Source organism: Cynocephalus volans, chromosome 10 (genome assembly GCF_027409185.1).
Source record: "Cynocephalus volans isolate mCynVol1 chromosome 10, mCynVol1.pri, whole genome shotgun sequence".
NCBI classification, from domain to species: Eukaryota; Metazoa; Chordata; class Mammalia; order Dermoptera; family Cynocephalidae; genus Cynocephalus; species Cynocephalus volans.
Window position 1 is genome coordinate 7,898,140 of NC_084469.1, and position 13,880 is coordinate 7,912,019.

General features: G+C 46.9%; 1 protein-coding gene across 1 annotated transcript; it reads right to left on the bottom strand.

Annotated features, from left to right (window-relative positions):
• Positions 1 to 2,681: 2,681 nt before the first annotated feature.
• On the bottom strand, positions 2,682 to 12,145 carry PHB1 (prohibitin 1). Its single transcript, XM_063111137.1, has 7 exons — positions 12,074 to 12,145; positions 10,811 to 10,925; positions 9,202 to 9,363; positions 6,987 to 7,129; positions 6,698 to 6,814; positions 4,384 to 4,479; positions 2,682 to 3,050 (listed from the first exon to the last, which is right to left on the bottom strand). The coding sequence occupies exons 2-7, from the start codon at positions 10,896 to 10,898 to the stop codon at positions 2,838 to 2,840; spliced, it is 819 nt and encodes a 272-aa protein (XP_062967207.1). The 5' UTR covers positions 10,899 to 10,925; positions 12,074 to 12,145; the 3' UTR covers positions 2,682 to 2,837.
• Positions 12,146 to 13,880: the final 1,735 nt, after the last annotated feature.

The following is a 13,880-nucleotide window of genomic DNA, read 5'->3' on the forward strand; positions in this document are numbered from 1 at the left end:
GTCTTTCAAATAAACCAGCCTGGAGCTGGACCACTCCTCCGGAGTCCCCATCAGTCCACACCGGCAGAAGTTGTGTAAAACTAGCAGAAGTCAGGAAAATGGCAACCCTTTGAGGGTTTTTCTCTCCTCTCTCCATCCAGGGTCCACTGCCTTCTCAGCAAGCAACCCTTCCAAGCCCGAACAAGGGAACTATTCAGGAGAGAGGGAGGAAGACACTTCCTGCTCTACCTCTTCCCTGGCCAGGACAGGACATGGCTTTTGATCCGAGGCCCCCAAGAATCCTGAGCTGATAAAGACCCATTGTGGCAGCTTCTGGAGAAACCCTGAGGCCATAAGGGGGCTCTGGGCCTAAGAAGCCAGTTAATAGCCCTTGAACATTTGTGAAAAGAATTACTTGGCAGCGGAAGTCAACACAGAATGAGGCCCCTGGGCTGCCACTGGGATGTGCCTCTGCCATCCATGACAGGGAGACTGATGGCAAAGCCGGCAGGAAGCCTGGCCTGCCTGACACTGAAAGGGCTGACTCGAAGGCAGAAGGAACCCAGAAGCTAGCTGAGTGAGGCAGCTCTGCAGCTCAGGGCTCCCCTACAGACAGACACCTGGAGTATGAAACCCAATCTCCCACCAAATGCAGGAAACACAACTGCTCTTTTAAAAAGGCCTGGGGAAGACAGAGGAGCCTCCTGCCCCAACCTGCCCCCCACCCTCCCATCCCCCTCCAAAAGGTGTCCAAAGCAATAAATGGCAGGAAAAGAGGAAGGCTGCAGAGTGGAGGCTGGTCTGGAACTTATTTAGGAATTATGCTGTTTCTGCCCCAGTCTTTAATGTGCTTGGAGTCCATGCACCTCATAATTTGCGGGCCTCACCATTCTTACAGCGAAAAAAGAGAGATCCTGAGGCCTGAGATAAATGATGCTGGGGGATGTGGCCGGAAGATGGGCTAGATGGGGGGTTTCAAGAGTATCATGCAGAATGAGGCTCTGGCGGGAGACTGGAGGTTCAGCAGAGGGGCGGGAGCCCATCACACACTGCTGTCTGCCCTGGGGAGGAGGGGAAGGGACCAGATCCCTGCCAAGAGGCCTTGGGAGGGGTATGCAGTATATGAATTGGGAGAACTCAATCCCCAAATCTGTGCATCAGGTCCCCCTCTTTCCCAGCTGACAGCTGGCCTTGTGACTCTGGGAGAGGAAATGCAGAATCCAGGTCATAGATTGGCCTGCAGAGTCTTCTTAAAGACCCCTCTCTGTGGCCAGGTGGTGAGCCCAGGATTAAATTGAGGGCAGAGGTTAAAGCACAGTCAATGCTGCATGCTCACTGCACGTTGTTTCTGCTTTGTTCCTAAAAGGATTTGAGGTGGGTGACTGGAATCCTAGATTTGCTTTCCTTCCCCACAATCCAAAATGTATAAACTAGGGACTCCTCAAATGCCAAAGCTTTTCCAGTTTCCACATCTGTCATAGCAAGGCCAAACAAACAATATAAACCCACTGCAGAGCACCCCAAGCCATTTAATGCATATAGAAATCAAATCAGAGGGCACTGAGATATTGGATGTGTGTATTCTATGTCATGCATTTCCCTCCCCCATCAGGGGACAGTGTTGCTGAGAGTTGGCGTGCAGGCCTACAACTCCCATTTAGTAGTGATACCAAAATACAGAAGGTTAACTAACTCACCCAGCCTCCTCTTACAAACTCACCTCATCACAAATCTCACCTGATGCCAGTGAGATTCATTTCAGATTGGGGATGGATCTGGAACACAGCGCAAAGCATTTTCTGCCTTGCTGGAGATCCTGTCCCAGCTAGTGATACAAATATGTGCACACAAAAACAGCTAGAACATTCTGTTCTGATCCCATGGCTCCCACAAAAACAAACAAACAAACCCATGACTGAGCTGGAAGGTCTGGGTGTCATTTATTGACAGCAGTTTACACACATTTATTTTCTTCCCATGGTTGTTTCCTTCAGAGCACAGGCACAGAGCCCTCGAGAAGGGCAGTCCCTGAATGAGGGAGTCAGGAACGCAGGATGCACACATCTCTGGCAGGCATGTCCAGCCTCTGCAGCATGCAGTCCTTCAAGCTGGAATTCCATTGCGTATTTGAAAGGGACCGAGGTTGGGGGTGGAGAGGAAGTATTCAACAGGACTCACATCTCGGTCCAGGCCTCCACTCTCGCCATCCAAGTCCATCCCAGTTTCAGGACCCTGGAGGGTAGCAAAATCAAGCCCACCCACCTCAACAGGGGCAGATTCTTTAAACCATGCCCTGCTCATACACACCTGCTTCCGCTGGTCGCAAAGTAAAAGAGAATCAGTGTTATGGTAAAAGACAACTTCCTCTCTGACCCTCCCCAGAACCTCTCTTCAGCTGTCTGTGCAGAAACCACTGGAAAAATGGAGGCCTGCCTTCTCAGTTCAGTTGTGTGCACCATTGTCCTCAAATCTTCAATAAACGACAGGATAAAGGTGACATGTTTACTCAGGCTGACAACCGTGCTCCTGTTTTCCTTGTTCCAGTTGTCAGTGCCTAGGCTAGAGCTCCAGCAGGCCCCAAAGTGGGACCCAAAGCTGCTGGTGTAGGCACTTTGCAAATTTTGGTAGGAAGGTGGATAAAAAAGTGGATAGAGGTGAGATGGATGTGAGAAGAATGAAAGAGCTTCATCTGATAAGAGTAATTAGAGATCTGAAGTGATTTTAATTTTATTTCCTTCACCTTAAGCCAATCATGAAATTTCACAGTGATTTCTGGGGTGGGGCAGAAGGAAGGCGGTGTGAGGAATCGTTGGGGCTGTGGCCCAGTTGGCCTGAGGAGGTGCTGGGAGGACAGGCCCTCACTGGGGCAGCTGGAGGAGCACGGACTGCCCCGCAGGTAGGTAGGTGATGTTCCGAGAGCGCGAGAGCTGGTAGGCGATGTCCTCTGCAGCTTCCAGCTTGCGCAGCTCAATCAGGCCGTCACCTGCGGTGGCCAGGGAGTTGGCAATCAGCTCAGCTGCCTTGGAGTCGCCCTCGGCAGAGATGATGGCTGCCTTCTTCTGCTGTTCAGCCTGAAAGAGTGGAGGTGGACAGAGACTAAGACCAAAGCTCAAGGCACAAGATGTCAGGCTGCAGCCAGGAAAGGACAAGGTTAGGCACCTGCACTGGTTCTGGAAGGCATGCTGGGAATTTACCTCCTCCCCCAATGGGGCCAACAAGCACACTGACCACCCAATCCTACTCTTTCTTTTAATGCCCACTTCTCATCATTGTCAGGATACACTTCTGTTGGATGTATAAACATCTGTCTTATTTCAAAGTCTTCGTTAATATTAACTGCAATTGAGTCCAGGCACCCTACTCTGAGCCAGAAGGATTCAAGGCCAAGGAAAACAGGCAAAAGAGAAAGATGGAATCAATCCTCAGGCACATCTTTCCCTCCAGTCCCAAGTCAAAACAACTTCCATCAAAACCAGTGTAGTTAAGGAAGAGTAGCATGCATTTGACTCTCCCTAGAGCTGCCTGTGAACCAGGCTGGTTCCTGACCAGGAACCCAGGCACCCAGAATGAGCTCTCCTAGGCTTACCCTACAATTATCAATATGATGACATCTATCTGCAATGCGTGACCTTCAGAAGTGTGGGAAGAATACAGTATCAAGCCTCTCTGAAATTAATATGATTTTGAAATTGCTAGGCTGTGTGTGTTTGCTCAGTAAATGTTTATTGTACACCTAGTACTACCAAGCACAGTGCTAGACTTGTTATAGGCTCTGGAAATATGGCAGATGCAAAGCAAAACAAGTCCCTGCCAACACAAAGTTCTCCACAATTAAATCTGTCCCTCTTCCCTGATTCTAAGGACTAAGGTGTCTTGGATCAGAATTACTGGTGGTGGGGTGCAGGGGACAGCAAGAAATAGATACACCTTTGCAAATACCAGGAAAACAAGGCTGCTGTGCAAATACATTGTGTCCCATCACACTCTTCAACACATCTGGGTAGTTTTAGTGCTAGCAAGGAACCCAGTGAGGATAGCACATCTGGTGCAATGTTTGATCTTTTTTGCTGTCAGCTTTTACTATGTAACCACGGTTAAAAATGACTTCCCAGTGAAGCTGAAAATACTCCAGGAGAAACATTTTTATTTGTATGAGTGTTTTTGATCTTAGGGAAGTGGAAAAAAAAATTACACTTCAGTGATTTAGCAACATAACTTCACATATCTGACTAGCCCCCAAAGAGTCTGGAACCAATTGCAGGAGTACAGTTCCTTCAATCCCCTTCCGATTATCCCAGAAGAAGAGATGACAGATGATGAATTTCCAGCCCACCCAGCAAACGGGGAAGCTGAGCACAGGAAAAAGGGAAAAGAGAGGCTCCTGCCATCTGGTTGAACACTCACCTTTTCCACCACAAATCTGGCCCTCTCTGCTTCCTGCTGAGCCACCTGTTTGGCTTCCACTGCTTCTGTGAACTCCTTCCCGAAGGTCAGATGTGTCTAAGGGGAGAGAGCGAGCACAAGATGAGGCAGTGTGATTGCTTAGACAGCACTGCTGGAAGGCCTCCACAGCCGCTGCAAGGAAGAGGGCAGGAATGGCTCTAGCAGCTGGAGGTATCCGCGAGGCCACAATACCCTTCTACCTCCACATCCTCGTCCAAACTGAGTTTATACCCCCCAATCCTTGGCTGCCCCAACTGCTCCTATACATCGTTCTTTCACGCTCAGTGCAGTGGTCTCATGGAAAATAGCCGCTGGGGCTTTTGATGTGGCCCATGGGCACCAGAAGGCACCTACTCAATCGACCACCTCCCTAAAGGAAGAGACCTGTGGGGCTTAGGACCCCCATTACTTCCTAGTACTCTTCCAAGGTCCTTTGATGCCCTGTTCAAAGGGCCATGGGAGACCAGATGGAAAACTGAGCCCCTGAGAGTGGGGGATGCTGCTGGTTCTCAGGGATTCAAGAGCCTGATGCTCTCTGCTTATGGATTAACCATCCACGTCTTTCTCACAGCAACTCCACTACTAAACAGGAAAGGGACGAGAGAGGGTGGAACGCAATCATGGTATTCCCGATGTGTGAGTGGTTCTGGTAAAAGGTTTAAAGGAAAGAGAAGGCAGGTAAAGCCATTGGTCAGGGTGAAGGTTTAAAAGTCTGATTATGCACAGACCTCCCCATATCACATAAATAACCAAGACTTGGCTGTAGCTACTGTCTCTAAACATAGTCCAAACAATGGGAACCCATCTCAGAACTCCTCATGTGTAGCTTAGAGCAATTTACTTATTCAACCAACTTTTTATTGAAAAAGAAGAAATAAAGGGAAGAGCATTGGTTTCACTATCAAATTCTGTTTCTTTCATTTCCTCCTCCCTACTCCAACCTCTGCCTTTTTAGAACATATAAGCAGCCCCAATGTTCTCCTGAAGAGTAAACCCTGGTCCCACAGTCTTCCAGCAACTGTTCTACTTTGCCTGATCCATTTCTGGACTCTTGTTCAAAGTTTGGGTAAGAAAATATAATCCTGAGATATGAAAAATGAAATGTATAATTAAGGAATAAAAATTCTTTCTAAAAGAGCCAGCTGAGGGCAGCAAATTCCCCACAAAACCTAATTTTCTTCTCACACTTCTTAGATATGGTTTCTTGTGGTCGGCCCACATTTCCCCAGAATGGAATATGTGGTTAAAGTTTAGTAAAATGCCAAGTTTTTCCTTAGGTTTTTACTAAGTATTTGCTCACAGCCAAGGTGTTCAGGTTAACAGTGAACGAGAGCCCAGAGTCGAATGGCTGCAGCCTGGCATCCTGCCAGCAGAGGGAGCCCACAACCCCTTCCACTGCCAGCCGCGGAAGCCAGGTGGAGCAGGGCCCTGCGGCTTAGGGTTAGCACTGGGTGTCACAGAGCGTGACTGTTTAAACAGCTGCACAGATGCTGACGGGGAAGTGGTGCCTTTCCCTAGTGATGCACAGGAGAACCGAACAGGAAACCCTTTACCTCACTACCCGAACAAATCACTCCAAATGATTTTTCCCAGAGAATCGAGAAACACGACCCCTTCCCCTCAACCTCCGCACCTTGAAATGCTATCCTGCCTGTATTGCTTTCTGAGTTATGATATTCAATGTCATATAAACACACAGACTATAATGTCTCAAGAGGATAGCTTACACCTCAGAGATGTCCCCTGCCCCCATACTGGGCCTTGGAGAATATAACCGTTCATTTACACTCTATCACCTTTCACCAGGGGTTCCCAGAACTCACTTCAGTGAGCTTCAGACTGTAAGTGTGAGAAAATTCCTAGGGGTCAGGCTGGGAGGTCTGCACTAGGGAGAAAGACTACCCAAGCTGCTCTCTGGTCTCTACCAGCCAGGCAGTCTCTTCCTGTGTCAAACAGGGGTAACGAGATCTCACTTTCTGGAGAGCTTTGGGCAACACTCACAGTTTGGAGCAGGTAAAAAATCTAGTGGTTAGGGACCAGCTGGGTACAACCAGAGGTGATAAGAAAAATGTGTGTGGCAAAGGAGAGGTAAGAGAACCCTCAACTGAAAATAAGCCCAAGGAGACAGCCTTATACCATCAAGAAGTTCCCATGTTTTCAAGTCTCACATCTAGGAAAGTGGAAGGCAGGACCTACCAGTGTTCACCCAGAAATGGAGCCAGGCCCCTCAACAAGAACTGCAGCCCCTTCCCCTCAGGCTCCCTAAGGATCTTACCAAGGACACGTCATCCAGGATGAGCCCAAAGGTTGCTGCTCGCTCTGTCAGGTCATCGCTCACCTGTCTGGAAACCAGTTCTCTCTGGGTGATTAGTTCTCCAGCATCAAAGCGAGCCTGGTTTCAAAGGGAGGGACAGAAGGGCAGGTCAGGTTAATGAGGAGGCAGAAAAAGAACCAGGAAACTAACAGCCACATCCCAGCCAACCCACTACCAAGCTCTCCCGGCCACCCAGCAACACCTTGGGGCTGTGCTCTGGGCTCGAGGCTGAGGGGCCCTGTGCACTCACCACCACTGACTTGAGGATCTCTGTAGTGATGGACGGCAGCACACGCTCATCGTAGTCCTCTCCGATGCTGGTGAAGATGCGAGGAAGCTGGCTAGCAACGGGCCGGAAAAGGATACGCAGTGTGATGTTGACATTCTGTAAATCTTAGAGTAGGGGACAAACACTGGAGTTAAACATAAAAACCAAAGTGGGGAAACAAGCAGCCTTTTATATGACCTCTCCTACGTCCTAGCTGCAATAATTTAAAGTAAACTTGCTGACTGTAAGACCCTAGAGGGCAAGGAGCATGCATGCCTGGTTTCCTTGGCAGAGAACCCAGCAGAGCATCACACAGAGTTAGGAACCTAAAGGTTTCAGTGATATCAGCAATTGGATTGTATGTCTAATAGGTGCCATGTAATGTTTGAAACACTGAGAATTTTAAGACAGCCAGGCCAATACCAAGAATTCTATGGTGAGGCTTTTCCAAGGCCTGATGAATGTGGCCCAAGTGATGGGTCAGCCTTGGAAAGGCTGGTGTGTCCAGTGAAAATAGCACTAGACTAGCAGTACAAAGACCTGGGCTGTAGGTCCAACCCCACCCTGCTGTTTACTAATTATGTGGCCTCACTAAGCCTCAGCCAACCTGAGCTTATCTCCTTGTCTGTGAGAACGGGGATGATTTCATCTGCCTTCCAGGCCTTGCAAGAATGTTGGGGGAAACTGAAGTAGAACAGAGATATAAAACACTGTCAAATGGGTAACAGATGTAAGGGGTTATCAGACTCACGTACGGTCCCGATTGACCTTCTCATTACTCAGCCCAATCAAAGGACCCAGGGAGGGAATTATACCTTCCCCTGGACAATTCAGGCCTGCTCGGAGCTAAAGCACCATCACAGCTTGCTTGCACTCATCAACAGTATGGACCAAGTGCCCATGAGGTAGAGTCCTGAACCAGACACCAAGAGGTGGGAAATGTATTAACACATAATAGTCCCTGGTCTCTGGAGGTTCCTTTCAACAGTTTTGGAAGTAGATACATCACGTATCTTTAGAACAATAACAAAACAATATAAAAGAAATCCCAAAGAGGTGGAAGCTCAGAAGTAGGCTTTTAAGTTAAAGTTAATGTTTCTCCATTACCCCCCACCCCACCTTTTATTTCCTCTTTTGTAGCAGGCAAGCCAGACCTTTCACAGGAGGCTGCTTCTCCTTTCTGGCTAGAAGCTACAGAAAAAGATTTACCAATTATCCTTCCCCCTCTTCTCTGCCCAACACACTTCTCCTTCTTCAAGTCTCAGCTCGGACATCAGTTTCTTACAGGAGCCTTCCCAGCACCCGTGACAGCTAGCTGCTCTCTTCTGTGCTCCTCTACACACCATATGACCTTGACCCTGGTACTCCCCACACTCTACTATAATTGCTTGTTCACATGTCTATCTTCCTAGTCAGACTGAGCTCCTTAACGGCTCCTGTTTTCATCATCTTTGAACTCCCTCCATCCTCCAGCCCAGCACAAAGCCTGCACAATCCCAGTAAGGAAACATCTGCTGGGGAATAGCACAGAAGGCATTGAGTGTTATCAAGGTAATAAACCAATATCAATGTGACCCTCTCCTCTTTATGCGCATAAATGTCACTGCTGAACCACATCTGCTATTCCATTTACTGCCTGTGTTCCTCTATGGGTAGGATGGGAGAGGACAGTGATGGCAATTCATTTCAGGTTCTGACTGGAAGTCCAGTGGAGTGTCACAGATGCCAGGAGAATGCTCTCAGGGCTCAGCCTGCAAGATGACGTGAGGTCTGCACTGCTGCATCACAGGCCACAGAAAGCAAGGCAGAGGGTAAGTCAGCTACTATGGCAGACAGACAGCTAGAGACTGGTTTATATAGTCACTCTGGAGAACAACAGCTGATGGGTAGGGTCAACCAGGGAGCAAAAGGCACATTTATATTTCTTTAAAATTAGATCACTCTGTAACTCTTAAGATATAGCCTTGTATATTTCTCTAAGCTTGTACTTATTGCTGTCTGTGTGTGTACCTTAAGTATATATTTCTTTCTATGAATCCATATAAAGCTCTCCAGGGCAAATATGCTAGGAATTCTTATGATGTAAAGTCCAATCTCTTTTGGATCCTGGTGTCCCACAGATGCTTCTGGACCTAATGAAAGAGCACAGTACCACTTCCACACTCCCTACTTTACCTGATCCACAGGTAAGACTCACCTTTGCTCCCAGTAATGACTGGAATGTTACGTGGTCGAGAGCGGCAGTCAAAGATAATTGGTTTCTGTACCCAAGGGATGAGAAAATGAGTTCCTTCCCCTACCACAATGTCCTGCACTCCACGGAACCGGTCAAAGATGACAGCTCTGTGCCCAGCATCCACTAGGAAGGAAGGATAATGACGGGTCAGAAAACCCCTCTTTCCCTTTAACCAAAAGTATCATGTCTTTGAAAGATCCCTGGTGCTTTCTGTTCATTTATTAAGTCTCCCCTCTCCTGCTCTGTCTCCCCAAACTTCTAATCTCTAGAGGCTTCTAAAGAGCCACAAAACTAAGCAATCACTTCCTATCCCACATTTCTCTCTAAGGACTTTGGTACAAGATCTGTTCCTTATAGCATCCTTTCTCCTTGGCTTTCTGATTAACTATCCCATCCTCAAACTCTCACCAACACATTCCCAGGAATCGCTTCCCAAAACTTCTAAAACTTGCTAAGTTCTTCACTGTTACCACATGTCCATCCTGGCTCCAATTCAACCCAGTGATCCCAGAAACAGCACCCTCACTACGGGAATCCTAAAATTTATAAGGTCCCACTCCTTCTAATAACTCTGTTTCTCTAAAGTTTTAAGGGGTTACAGAGCTGTCGTGTTGACTCAGAGACATTCAGGAATGGCAACTACTGTCTAGTTATACAGGTGGAGGCCAAAAGGATCACAGTATAAAGATGTGCCATAAACGTATTAAGATTTGTTCCGTGGCCAGAAATTAATAATAATAATAATAATGATGATGATGTTAAATAAAAAATAACTATTATATATATAAAAAAAAAGATGTGACATATAAGCCAAGCAGCCTTCTCTAATCAGTTACTGTTTCTGCTTCTCTGAACCTCCTTACAGTTAGTCAAAATATCTTCACTCTGAAAGTAATCCTCCTCTTGTCAGCCAGGTAGGTGAATCTACTGCTGCTCTCCAGCACTGAAAGTTACAGAATGATAGAGTTGGAGGGGATCTTGGAGATAAACTAGTTCAATCCCACTGCTTGACCAACGAGGAAGCTAAGGCCTAGAGAGTGGGAAGCAACTTGCCTAAGGCCACACAGTAAAGGGGAAGAAGAGCCGCTTAAACTCCTGCCATGCTGTTAAAACCTGGGCCATGCACCTCGAAGATATTTTCTCTGGAACTACACAACTTCAGTACAGCAAAAGCTCCTGCTCAGGTTACCCAAACAGGTCTAAAGTCTTTGCTGAGTTGCTCCACACACAAGCAGAAGAAAACAAATGAGATCTCCATTTAAGCAAGCTGGTAAAATCCTGACACTCTGCTGCATTTGGGTGGTGCAGCATCACTTCGAATTGACAAGAGCAGTTGCAAACATTCATCCAGCAATTGGGCTGGAAGGCTCTTTTTGAATAAAGGCTCTGTGAGAACCTTTGACTAAAGGAACAGGGGCTCTAGTCACAATGCATCCCATATGACGTGGGATGGCAGTAGATGAGCCCTCGTCACAAACAGCAGCTACTATCAGGAGTGTCATCTGGGCTGGGTAGACCAACAGAAATCTTCCAGCAAAAAGTGGTGACCCAGCACACCTCAGGGCCTCACCATTATATAAGGCAGAGTTCACCACGCCTCCTGCAACAGCTAAGGCCAGGCCGAACTTGCCGATGGACTCAAACACTTTGGCAGCCATGTTTCCTTCTGCTGGACCCACTTACACCTAAGGGGTAAAAACAAAACAAAATAAAACAACTTGACCCCAAATCCTGAGAAAGCCCTCTATGAGGCACAGCATTCACTTTTCAAGCTGGCTGTTTTCCCCCATCTAATAAATAACACTGTACAGCTGTGAAGTACAGAATCAATTCCTCTGCTTTTTTCTTTTTCAGTTTCTTTTTCAACTATTTAAAGAAGTGGGTCTGGAGCACCTGGTTCAATAATAGGAACAAGGCATGGGTTTGATATCCACAGAGAACTCAGCAGCATACTAAACCACTCTCCCACTTCCTGGACAAGTAGGCCCCAAGGGAAAGGCAGTGGTTGGTTCTGTGCAATTTTAGTTTGAGCAAATAATTCAAAGAATGTGCTACATGGTGACGCCAACAACAAAAACAACAGTAACAGTTAACACTTATATCAGGCAGTCTTCTAACAGCAATTTAATCCTCATAATTGCCCTATGAAGTAAATTATTACAGATGAGGAAACTGAGGCACACGGAGAGGTTATGTGAGGAGCCCAAGCTCACACAGTTATTAGGTGGCAGAACCAGAAGCAGTACCTAGAGGTCTAATGCTAGAAGGCACAGCTAAACTTCTCACCATACTGCTTCTGAACATCATGTAATAACTATGACCTGTTATTATGGAAGCAAGAGCTGGATGACATTCTGGAACCAAGATAACAGAAGAAAGGCTCTAAATAGCGGCACGGTGAGGGAGAGCTCTGGAAGAATCGGGAGGGTGGGGTTCAGGCGGGGTGGGCGGGAGCACAGTTGCCCTAACCAGAAACCACGCCATATGTAACTTTTTTATACCCCGCCCCAACGTCGTCCGCTTCAATTGCAAATCCTCCCTCCTTCCCAGCGCTCAACCGAAGACTACCTTAATCTCTCCCCTTGCATTTAAGTTCTCTGAGACCAGGACACTCAGTCCTTTCCATTTCTAATAGCTTCTGGGTTATTCCTCACCCTGCCCCCACACACACCTCCTTTTCTCTGCTCAACCTCTGGCTTGTCCGCGATCAGCTCCTTTTCCCTCCCCCACGAGGCGGACCCACACACGCACCCCGCGCGCCTACAATGAGTATGGGAGGGCAGAGAAGAATTGCAAAGCTACCCAAACACAGGCCCTAGCGTCCCCCACTCACCTGATTCCACTCTGACCTCCACATGAATTCCCCAGCCACACATACTGCGCGTGCGCCAGGTAGCTCCCTCCTCTTCCCCGCCCTCTTTCTAAGATCCGCGCCTCCGATTGGTGGGGAGGAGCGCTGTGAATTCTGGGAAGGGTAGTTTGCAGCGTTACGCTAGTTCCGCGACCCTTCTCAATTGAACTACGATTCCCAAAAGGCCATGCAGCGGCTGGCCCACGCAGGAAAACCTTTCCTCTTTGGCCATAACCGCTGAGATGTTGCCGCAAAGCCTTTTGGGGCTGTAGTTACTTGGGGACAAATGCACGTGCCTGTTTGTACTAATGCTAGAGACTGCCGGGAGTTGATCCCTAGGGTCCTGGGAAGGAGAGGCTGGGCCTCCCGCTGGTGGCACACATAGTTAGGGACAAATTCATGGTGAGAGATCCAGGATGTCTGGGCACCTTGGAGGAAGTTGTGGTGAGATAACTTGTGGCCTGAGAGTCCTTGAGGGAAGTTGAGGACGCCTGATGTTTGAAGTCCTATCTGGAAACGTCCTCAGAGTCGTGAGACACTGATTGTCAGAGCCAGAGAGAACCTTAGAAACTATCTGGACTAGAACACTGAGACTGATAGAGAAGAAGGGATTCATTCAGGGTCATGCACCAAGTGAGCGTAGAGGCTTGGCTTAGATTCCAGGTCCCCTGGACACAATTTTTAAAAACCATTTGATTTGGGAAAGTTGCAGGAACAAAATACAAAGAACACACGTGTACCATTTACTCGGATTCACTTATTGTTAACACTTTGCTCCATTTGCTTTATCATTTGTTTCCTCCCTCTCCCTTCTCCTCCCCCTCCTCCTCCTCTCGCTTTCTCTCCTCTTTCTCTCTCTGTATTTTCTAAGAATAAGGAATCCTCTTGAGTAAATGTAATCCTTCCTCTGCATTCCAATTTGTAAATTGACCTAATAATGAACTTATAGCATCCCCCAAATATAGAATGCAGTCTAAGATGAAGTACTGTATTTATATCTAATGTCTCTTTAGTCTCCTTTAATCCGAAAAATTTTCTCAGCCTTCTTTTGTCTTTTATTACATTAAAAAAAAAAAACCCAAACACATTTCCTTCCCCTTTCCCCTCTCCCTGCTCCTTCCAACTGCTCCGCAACAACATCCTAGAATGTAAAAAAATGATATTAATAAAATTACATTTTCTTTAAAAAATAAACTAAAATAAAATAAATAAAAACAAACAACCCCCCCCCCCAAAAAACAAAACAAAACCTGTTTCTCATTTTGTATTTGTCTGATGTTTCCTCATGAGTAGATTCAGGTTTCACGTTCCTGGCTAGGATACTACATAAATGGTGTATGGACACTTAATTTTAACAAAACCAGGCACATTTCTGGAGTCTACTAGGATTGGGTTCTTTTAACTTCTTTTTTGTACATTTCTCTCCTCTCTGTCCCTCTTCTTTGTCCCCATTGGACAGGATCAAATGACTAGAGATATCCGTGGCAGCACTCTTCAAGTGGTATGAGTTTGTACCAACCAACCTCAACTTTTTCTTCTGATCTCTAGAGTCTATGAGATCTGGAAGTTTAATCTGATGTCTTCATTGTTCCATTCTCAGCACAGCACATAGTAGGCGCTCACTAAGTATTTGTTGAGTGTATCAGCGATGAAGGGTGTTGAAGTGGCTGGTTAGCCTCTGGTCAGATAAACAAGATAGGATGCTCCAGAGTCTTGCAGAGTTTGCTTTTAATCCAATCTCAATGTCAGAAATGCTGAAAATATTAAAAGTAACCAATTTTTCTATAAT

What these genes read in the sequence shown, in the direction of transcription:
- PHB1 (XM_063111137.1), bottom strand. Translation starts at nt 10,898, where the DNA reads ATGGCTGCCAAAGTGTTTGAGTCCATCGGCAAGTTCGGCCTGGCCTTA. An exon ending in AGTCATTACTGGGAGCAAAG is followed by an intron (nt 7,130 to 9,201) that starts GTGAGTCTTACC and finishes CCCTACTCTAAG; the next exon opens with ATTTACAGAATGTCAACATC. An exon ending in TCCTGGATGACGTGTCCTTG is followed by an intron (nt 4,480 to 6,697) that starts GTAAGATCCTTA and finishes CTCTCCCCTTAG; the next exon opens with ACACATCTGACCTTCGGGAA.